Source organism: Neoarius graeffei, chromosome 2, assembly GCF_027579695.1.
Source record: "Neoarius graeffei isolate fNeoGra1 chromosome 2, fNeoGra1.pri, whole genome shotgun sequence".
Lineage (NCBI taxonomy): Eukaryota > Metazoa > Chordata > Actinopteri > Siluriformes > Ariidae > Neoarius > Neoarius graeffei.
Window position 1 is genome coordinate 4,159,809 of NC_083570.1, and position 9,763 is coordinate 4,169,571.

Genomic DNA, 9,763 nt, shown 5'->3' on the forward strand with positions numbered 1-9,763 from the left:
CAATACGCTAGCTTGAGGAGCAAAGCAGCTTGATAAATGGCACAAACTGCAACGTCACAGGCAATCGGAGAGATGAGCATGGCAAACAATGTTTCGATATGATGTATTATTATTTATAATAATTATATTTTATAATAATGATTAAAAAACTAATTACAATAAATTTAATAATAATTATTTGAAAATATATTTTTTTCGCAATTTTTTGTTATCGTCCCTCCAACTTTCTGAGGCCCCCCCTAGCGCCACCTGACGGCCCCCCAGGGGGCCGTGGCCCCCACGTTGAAAACCACTGCACTAGACCATTACAACTTAATAATGATCCTTTTATAATTTGGTAACAATTCTGTGCAGCACCATATAAAGCTCAAATCATCTAATTTCCAAGTTACAGTTTTAATACAACACGAAGTTACATGTTGTGGCTCAGGAACACTTCTGAAAACCATCGTCTCTGAACACAGTTAATCACTGCATCCACAAATCCCAGCTACAACCAGATACAAACACCATCCAGAAACACTGCTGCTTTCTCTGGGCCAGAGCTCCTTTACTTTTTTGGACTAAGGCAAAGTGGAAAACTGTCCTCTTATCTGACAAAGAGAAATTGGAAATTCTTTTTGGAAATCATGGACACCACTTTCTTGAACTTTCTTGAAATATGTTGCTGGCATGGAATTCAAAATGAGTGTATATTTAAAAAAAAAATAATAAAATTTCACAGTTTCAACATTTGATATGATGTCTTTGTACTATATTCAATGAAATATAAAGTTTCCAAGATTTGCAAATCATCACATTCTAATCTCATCTCATTACCCCTAGCCGCTTTATCCTGTTCTACAGGGTCGCAGGCGAGCTGGATCCTATCCCAGCTGACTACGGGCGAAAGGCGGGGTACACCCTGGACAAGTCGCCAGGTCATCACAGGACTGACACATAGACACAGACAACCATTCACACTCACATTCACACCTACGCTCAATTTAGAGTCACCAGTTAACCTAACCTGCATGTCTTTGGACTGTGGGGGAAACCAGAGCACCCGGAGGAAACTCACACGGACACGGGGAGAACATGCAAACTCCTCACAGAGAGGCCCTCACCGGCCACGGGGCTCGAACCCGGATCTTCTTGCTGTGAACTCTCGGACAAGTTTACAGAGCCCTCAGTAGATCTGCACCCTCATGTATTTCAGAAACCCTCACACACTCTGTTCTAAATCAGGGTTTTAGGTCACTAAGTGGTTTGTTTATCTTCATTTGTGTGGAAAAACTGTGTAAAAAAGAGATTTGTAGTATCAGTAGTAATATTACATCATTATGGGTTGTAGATACAAACTGCAAAATAACACACGTCTTGTTTGTAGCCATTTTAGAAATACATGAATGGTCATTTTGGCTTGACAGATATCAGCTCTTATTCTTTATTAGATATTAATTTCATTAAACATCAGAGAGTCATAGGTCCTGGGTTCGAGCCCCGTGGCCAGCGAGGGCCTTTCTGTGAGGAGTTTGCATGTTCTCCCCGTGTCCGCGTGGGTTTCCTCCGGGTGCTCCGGTTTCCCCCACAGTCCAAAGACATGCAGGTTAGGTTAACTGGTGACTCTAAATTGACCGTAGGTGTGAATGGTTGTTTGTCTTTGTGTGTCAGCCCTGTGATGACCTGGCGACTTGTCCAGGGTGAACCCCGCCTCTCGCCCATAGTCACCTGGGATAGGCTCCAGCTCACCCATGACCCTGCACAGGATAAGCGGTTATGGATGGGCTTCAGTGTTTCCTGAAGTTTCATCTGGCCATCATTATCCATGTGTATTTCATGAAATTAATCCTAATCATTGCGGTTATATTTCTGTACTGAAGAGAGATGAAATGGTTAATAGAGGAGTGTTCGTGATCTCTCTGTGTTTGTGCTCCTCCTCTCTCTCTCTCTCTCTTTCTCTTTCTCTCTCCCCTCTGTCACATACACACAGACACACACACACAGAAGAAGGAAGTCACTCCTTTCAGACAACACAAAACTGATCTCTTTCTCATTGCGATTTCAGGAAAATGGCCGAGGCCAGTATTTCAGTAGATCAGCTTTCTCAGGACCAGTTCAGGTGCCCAGTGTGTCTGGATCTCCTGAAGGATCCGGTGACTATCTCCTGTGGTCACAGTTTCTGTAAGGTGTGTATTAATGGCCACTGGGATCAGGAGGATCAGAAGGGCATCTACAGCTGTCCTCAGTGCAGAGACACTTTCACTCCAAGGCCTGTTCTATCCAGAAACAACATGCTGGATGAAGTGGTGGAGAAAGTGAAGAAGACAGAAGTCCAAGCTGCTTCTCCTGCTCACTGTTACGCTGGACCTGGAGATGTGGAGTGTGATTTCTGCACCGGGAGAAAACACAAAGCTGTCAAGTCCTGTCTGATGTGTGTGGCTTCATTTTGTGAAACTCATCTGAAACCTCATCTTGAAGACCCTACTTTGAAAAAACACACATTGATTGAAGCCTTAGCAAAACTCCAAGAGAAGATCTGCTCTGAACATAACAAGCTGATTGAGATCTACTGTCGTACTGATCAAACCTGCATCTGTTATTTGTGTATGATGGAAAATCACAAAGGTCATGACACCGTCACAGCCGCAGCAGAAAGAGCTGAGAAACAGGTGAGAACTAGAAATCTTTCCAGAATTAAATCATCTTAATTATAGTTTCCCATCTAGAAACAGGTGCTTTAGTCAGTGATATGATTTGAACTTTAATTTCAATGTGTGTCTCAATCAGAAGGATTCTGTAAAAGCTGATTAAAATTGTCTGTGTTCTGGTGAACAGAGTGTTAAATTTATCTTCAGTAATGGTCGTAATCTGGTCAAACCAGTTAGTGAACATGTCAGCCAACGCCTGTGACAGGGCGAGGCAGGTGAAAACACAAACACTTTTTTTTTTTTACTTTTTATGATCCTTTATTTTTTACAAAAGTAGCATTACATAATAAAATGTATGTGAATTAATAAATAAATATTTAATAAAGCATTTTAAATAAATTAGGTTAAATATAACAGTGCACAGTGTGAGTTAAGTTATTGCAGTGATTCTGCAATGCAGGTTTTGTGTAAAACAAAGTTCTTCTTCCACTGCTGAGCACAGAGCCTCCTCACAACACCACACTGTCTTAAACATTTCCATATCACCCATACTCTTAAAAAAATTAAAATCAATCAAAACTCTGTAATTAGTTAGTCTGGACAGAATTCTCTCAGGGTCACAGTCTGTGTTTTGTGCCATTTTGTTTTTTCTACTTCAGTAGATTGCCATTTTGGCCTGGCCAGGGTTAACAGTAACCAGCTGACACATGGATTTGTTTCTCCGGACATATTTAAAACCAAAAATAAAAAGCTGAAAGGTAAAATTCATATCAAATGATCTTAAAATGTCCCCCAACCAATAAAACAGTGACTGCAACCCGAAGCAATGTAAAAAGACAAACAGTTTCTCTCGGAGAACAAAAGGGACACTCCTGGGGGACCTCAGGGTTTAAAATGGAGATAAAAGAATTCACAGACACTGTACAATGTAAAATCTTCCACCTCCAAATCAATCAGAAGGATTCTGTAAAAACTGATTAAAATTGTATGTGTTCTGGTTAAAAGTGTTAAATCCATCTTCGGTGAGAGTCGTAATCTGGTCAGACCAGTTACTCAACATTTCAACATTTCACACACGCAGAGAATATTTTGGCAAAACAAACAAACAAAGCTGTTATAATGAGCTCCACCCTTCTCGGAAGGCTTTTCACTAGATTTTGGGGTGTGGCGGTGGGGTTAGTGTTCATTCAGCAACAGTGGCGCTTGAAAGTTTGTGAACCCTTTAGAATTTTCTGTATTTCTGCCTAAATATGATCTAAAACATCATCAGATTTTCACACAAGTCCAAAAAGTAGATAAGGAGAACCCAGTTAAACAAATGAGACAAAAATATTATACTTGGTCGTTTATTTATTGAGGAAAATGATCCAATATTACATATCTGTGAGTGGCAAAAGTATGTGAACCTTTGCTTTCAGTATCTGGTGTGACCCCCTTGTGCAGCAATAACTGCAACTAAACGTTTGCGGTAACTGTTGATCAGTCCTGCACACCGGCTTGGAGGAATTTGAGCCCATTCCTCCGTACAGAACAGCTTCGACTATGGGATGTTGGTGGGTTTCCTCACATGAACTGCTCGCTTCAGGTCCTTCCATAACATTGTGATTGGATTCAGCGCTGCTCTTGCTCCTTGCGGAGGGTGATCAGGGCTTGGTACTGACTTTCTTGGGTGGCAGCAAGGGCATAGGTGACATTCTTGAGTGGGGAGGACTCCACTGGTGGTTAACGTCAGTCTTCCTGGCTTTCGGCACCACTGTTATATGTCCCTGAGGTGGGTGGAATACTGAAGTGCAGACAGGCAGGAAATGGTGTTGAACACAGTCTCTTTTATTTGTCACTTTGGCTTTTCAGCTTTAACATTATGTCTTGTCACACATATATACATGTTCTCCAGTCGGGAGACGACCACCTCTTCACTCTCCCCCTCTTTTTCATGACTCTGTCATTCCTGCAAAACAGACACCCACACATCAGTTACCAACAGGTGAGATCACTTTGCCACTCACCTTCCCTGGCCCCGCCCTCTATTCACTAACTGGTGCTTGACCACACCCACACTGCCAAAAAACAACAAAAAACACACACACACACACACACACACAATACATAACATTCACAGCTGTAAGAAACATGAATGTACTTTGAACTGACATTAATATGGAACCAGTTCGCTCGTACTGTATAAAAAGCTGAATGTATTTTATTTGTCCTCAGAGTGAGTTAAAGGAGGAGCAGATGAAATCCCAGCAGAGAATCCAGGAGAAGCAGAAGAAGGTGCAGGAGCTGAAACAGGCTGTGAACACTATAAAGGTGAGCAGTGAGCAGAGACAGAGCTGCTCCTAGAAACACACACAACATGGACAACGAGTCATTTACAGTCCCAGTAAGAGAGGGAATGATAGATGAGCTTTAAATCTTGTGTGTGTGTGTGTGTGTGTGTGTCCTAACAGCTCAGTGCACAGACGGCAGTGGAGGACAGTGAGAGGATCTTTACTGAGCTGATCAGCTCCATGGAGAAAAAGCGCTGGGAGGTGACGGAGCTGATCAGAGATCAGGAGAAGGCTGAACTGAGTCGAGCTGAACGACTCCTGGAGCAACTGGAGCAGGAGATTGCTGATCTTCAGAGGAGAGTCACTGAGCTGGAGCAGCTTTCACACACACACGATCACATCCATTTCCTCCAGGTAACACTCACTGTCTGATCTACAGAGCCAGCTGTTCCTCACACACTCTCTAAAACACCTCTCATTAAGGGAACAATAAATGTCCCTGTCTGACATCACAAGTGGGTTTTACATTTCATTTGCTTTCTGTAGGTTTTAGCGTCTGGACGTCAGTCTCCTCAACTTATCGGACCAGATTTTCGCACATCCAGCGTCACTGTCCATCAACATCTCTCATTTGATGGAGTGAGGAATTCTCTCTCAGATCTGAAAAAGAGACTCGAGGAATTCTGTGAGGAGGAATTCAACAAAATCCCTCCACATGGTAAGAGGAGCTGTTCCTGCTGGAGAAACACAGTGATGTGTTATTTCTTAGCGATGCTCCTGCTTTCTTTTCTGCAGACACTTTATTCACCCGACACTTTGAACTAAAACACTGATTTAAAATGAATAAACTGACTGGATCACTTTAAACTCTTTCCATCTTTTACACAAACTCATGTTTCCATTTTTCTCTCCACAGCTGCAGCATTTCAGATCATTTCAGGACCACAGAGCAGAGAAGAGTTTCTGAAATGTACATCTAACACAAACACACACTTCACATAAATATATTGTGTGAATTAAACCCAACATGTTCACATTGTTCAGTTTGGTTTTTCTCTTTTATTTTAGATTTCTGTTATCTGACTCTGGATCCCAACACGGCACATCGTCACCTCATTCTGTCTGAGAAGAACAGAGCGGTGAATGACAGTGGGAGAGAGCAGCGTTTCTCTGATCATCCAGAGAGATTTGATTCCTGGGAGCAGGTGTTGTGTAAGGAGAGTGTGTGTGGACGCTGTTACTGGGAGGTGGAGTGGGGCGGTGATGGTGGTGTGTCCATAGCAGTCTCATATAAAGGCATCAGCAGGAAAGGACGGGTTAATGAGTGTGGGTTTGGAGGCAACAATCAGTCCTGGAGTTTGCGGTGTGCTTCTTCTTCTTCTTCTTCTCTCTCTTTCTATCACGACAACATTGAGACTGTTCTCAGAGTTCCATCAGCCTCCAGAATAGGAGTGTATGTGGATCACAGTGCAGGAACTCTGTCCTTCTACAGCGTCTCTTACGCAATGAAGCTCCTCCACAGAGTCCACACCACATTCACTCAGCCTCTATACGCTGGATTTGGGGTCTACAAAGTTTCTGGGTTCGCGTTCTACTGGTCTCCTGGTTCTACAGTGAGATTGTGTGATCGAGAATAAAAGTGTGTAGTGTTTTCTGTAAAATTCCTGCATGTTGCCACGTTGTTGCTCAGTCGTCTGCTTCACTAGAACACAATCCAGCTGCACAAAAACACTCATTTTAATATTTAAGTTAAAACGTATAATGTTTTATTATTATTATTCGTCACATGCACACTTCAAGTACAGTGAAATTCATCCTCTGCATTTAACCCATCTGAAGCAGTGAACACGCTCACACCCAGAGCAGTGGGCAGCCCAGAGCACCCGGGGAGCAGTCAGGGGTTTGGTACCTTGCTCAAGGGCACCTCAGCCCAAGGCCGCCCCACGTCAACCTAACTGCATATCTTTGGACTGTGGGGGAAACTGGAGCACCCGGAGGAAACCCATGCAGACATGGGGAGAACATGCAAAGTCCAGACAGAAAGGCCCTCACCGGCCACTGGGTTCGAACCCAGAACCTTCTTGCTGTGAGGCGACCATGCTAACCACTACACCACCATAAATGTATAATAATTAAAGGTAGACTGCCTTTCAGATTTTTCTAATTTAGGCTATAAAAATAATTTTCCCTGACACACAATTATTTTTTTAGTGGACTGAAAGCTACTTTATTCGACACTCAGACTTCAAATTTTATTACTTTTTTCCCCTAAAAGAACAATTAATGAATTTAGAGCCACGTGGCCCTAAATTCTCCGCCATTTTTTTCTTGCTTCACCATGACCTTATCCAACATGTTATGTCGTGCATGAGGTGGTGGGGTTTCCCCATTGTGGGATACAAATTTGTACCCTGAGAGAACAATGGAGGACCGACTACAGTAACGGAAAGTGGGAAGAAAAAACTCTGTATTGCGAAGGAAAGGAAACGCAGGACCAAAATAATAAATGTCAGCAAACACAAAAATCAAAAAGATGAATGTAACGGCTTCGCTGATCTAGTGGACACTGAAACAGGCAGGCAGGATCAATGTCAGTTTCGTTTTTATTTTTTAAACTGTCACTTAACACAAAACATGCTTTTCAGCAGTTTCAAAATAAACTATGTGTCACTGCCCTGATGTGATTTCAGCCAGGGACAGAGATTCACACTGCACACACACACCACCTTTACCGGGCTCGTGCTCCACTCACCAACTGGCACTTGGCCACGCCCCCCACCACAGTGAAAAAGAACCGTATACTGTCTTGCTCAACGAAATAAACTGCGCAGTATGATCGTGAATCGAGAGGTTGTTCACCAGAAGTTGTGCAATATACAGTAGGTGTATAGTCTAATTACACACATTTTCGCTCAGCAGTCTTCACCATCGCAATGATAAACAAAGAATCTTCTATGTAAACTATCTAATGCACAGGAATAATATTTACATTGTGAAATCACGACATACTTTTCATTATGACTAACGAATATTGACTAGAACACGCTCAGTGTTTATTGTTTATTGCACATACAAGAACAAAATTGGCTTAACAAAATATACCAAATACTAAGACATGCAGGGGAGGCCTGAAACTTGATGGTTTTTCAAGAGCCTCCTCTTATTAAGATAAAAATGACAATATTAAGGTCAACTTATATAAAGCATAAAAAAGTTAATAATTAAAGTAATTGATCAATAGATAGCCGGGGAAACAAACATATAATTTGCTACAAGCAAATATATGAATTCATGGTAAAATAACAATGATGACATCGATTTGCTGAGTAAAATGATAGGAATAAGCTTCAGATCAACTTACTGAACAAAACTAAAATTAAGCATGAAAACATCGTCAATTATGAACAATTAATCGATCACAAGGATTTGGAAAGAGATCAGTGTAATTTTGTAGCTGGATTATTCAAGATTCTCTTTAGCAGTTGCTTCTTGAAAAGGGGCAGAGACGTATTGTTTTGTAATTGTTTTTTTAGACTATTCCATCCAAAGGGTTCTCTATACATTAAAGTAAACTGTCGCTGATTAGATTTGGTTCGAATCGGTCTTAAGTTATTGCACTGTCTTGTGTTGTGTTTGAGGATATCTGAGTTATATATAATGCTTTCTCTGTAATGTGCTGGTAAATATCAACTTCCACAGATGATTTTGTGAACAAAAAGACTAATCTGTAATTTGTTAATGTTGTATATTGTTAATATTTTTAAGTCATGAAACTAATTTGTTGAAGGGAATGTATATGACACATTTGAAGAGATCCTAATAAAGCGTTTCTGTAGTAAGAGCAGTGGCTTTAGCATTGTTGGATAAGTGCTTGCCCATATAATATGTTCGGTACGGGTAAATCTAGGTGTAGTATAGAATCATAATTTTTGTGAAAGTAAATTTCCAACCTTTCATATTATTCCGATATTTTTGTCTATCGTTTTGCTAATGAGCTCAACATGATTTTTCCATGCAAGTTTTTCATCTATTAAAATACCTAAGAAGCGTGTCTCTGTATGTTGTCAATATATATTTTGGCATTTTTATTACAGTGTTTTTTACTTTTTCCCACAAAGATGATGAAATTTGTTTTTTTTTTATATTTAAGGACAGTTTGTTTGCTCAAAACCACTTATTTACCCCACTCATTTCAGAATTCATGGAGCTAACTCGGACATCAAATTTTCAGTGGGACATAAACAGGTTTGTGTTGCCTGCAAATACTAAAGTAAACAGTTTTTTTGGATACAAATGCTAAGTTATTTACAGTGGTGCTTGAAAGTTTGTGAACCCTTTAGAATTTTCTATATTTCTGCATAAATCTGACCTAAAACATCTTTAGATCTTCACACAAGTCCTAAAAGTAGATAAAGAGAACCCAGTCAAACAAATGAGACAAAAATATTATACTTGGTCATTTATTTATTGAGAGAAATGATCCAATATTACATATCTGTGAGTGGCAAAAGTATGTGAACCTCTAGGGTTAGCAGTTAATTTGAAGGTGAAATTAGAGTCAGGTGTTTTCAATCAATGGGACGACAATCAGGTGTGAGTGGGCACCCTGTTTTATTTAAAGAACAGGGATCTATCAAAGTCTGATCTTCACAACACATGTTTGTGGGAGTGTATCATGGCATGAACAAAGGAGATTTCTGAGGACCTCAGAAAAAGTGTTGTTGATGCTCATCAGGCTGGAAAAGGTTACAAAACCATCTCTAAAGAGTTTGGACTCCACCAATCCACAGTCAGACAGATTGTGTACAAATGGTGGAAATTCAAGACCATTGCTACCCTCCCCAGGAGTGGTCGACCAACAAA

The 9,763-nt window shown here is 40.8% G+C and overlaps 1 protein-coding gene across 1 annotated transcript; it reads left to right on the forward strand.

Moving 5' to 3' along the window:
- The first annotated feature begins 1,937 nt into the window (after positions 1-1,937).
- LOC132877750 (tripartite motif-containing protein 16-like) lies at positions 1,938-8,939 on the forward strand. The gene is made up of 6 exons (XM_060913614.1): positions 1,938-2,651; positions 4,845-4,940; positions 5,081-5,314; positions 5,447-5,618; positions 5,817-5,870; positions 5,945-8,939. Exons 1-6 carry the CDS (start codon positions 2,052-2,054, stop codon positions 6,535-6,537), a joined length of 1,749 nt encoding a protein of 582 aa, XP_060769597.1. The 5' UTR covers positions 1,938-2,051; the 3' UTR covers positions 6,538-8,939.
- Positions 8,940-9,763: the final 824 nt, after the last annotated feature.

Excerpts from the sequence above, each read along its gene's own strand:
- LOC132877750 (XM_060913614.1), top strand. The coding sequence starts at position 2,052 with ATGGCCGAGGCCAGTATTTCAGTAGATCAGCTTTCTCAGGACCAGTTC. Across the intron at positions 5,315-5,446 it reads ATCACATCCATTTCCTCCAG|GTTTTAGCGTCTGGACGTCA; the intron begins GTAACACTCACT and ends TGCTTTCTGTAG. Across the intron at positions 5,619-5,816 it reads CAACAAAATCCCTCCACATG|CTGCAGCATTTCAGATCATT; the intron begins GTAAGAGGAGCT and ends TTCTCTCCACAG.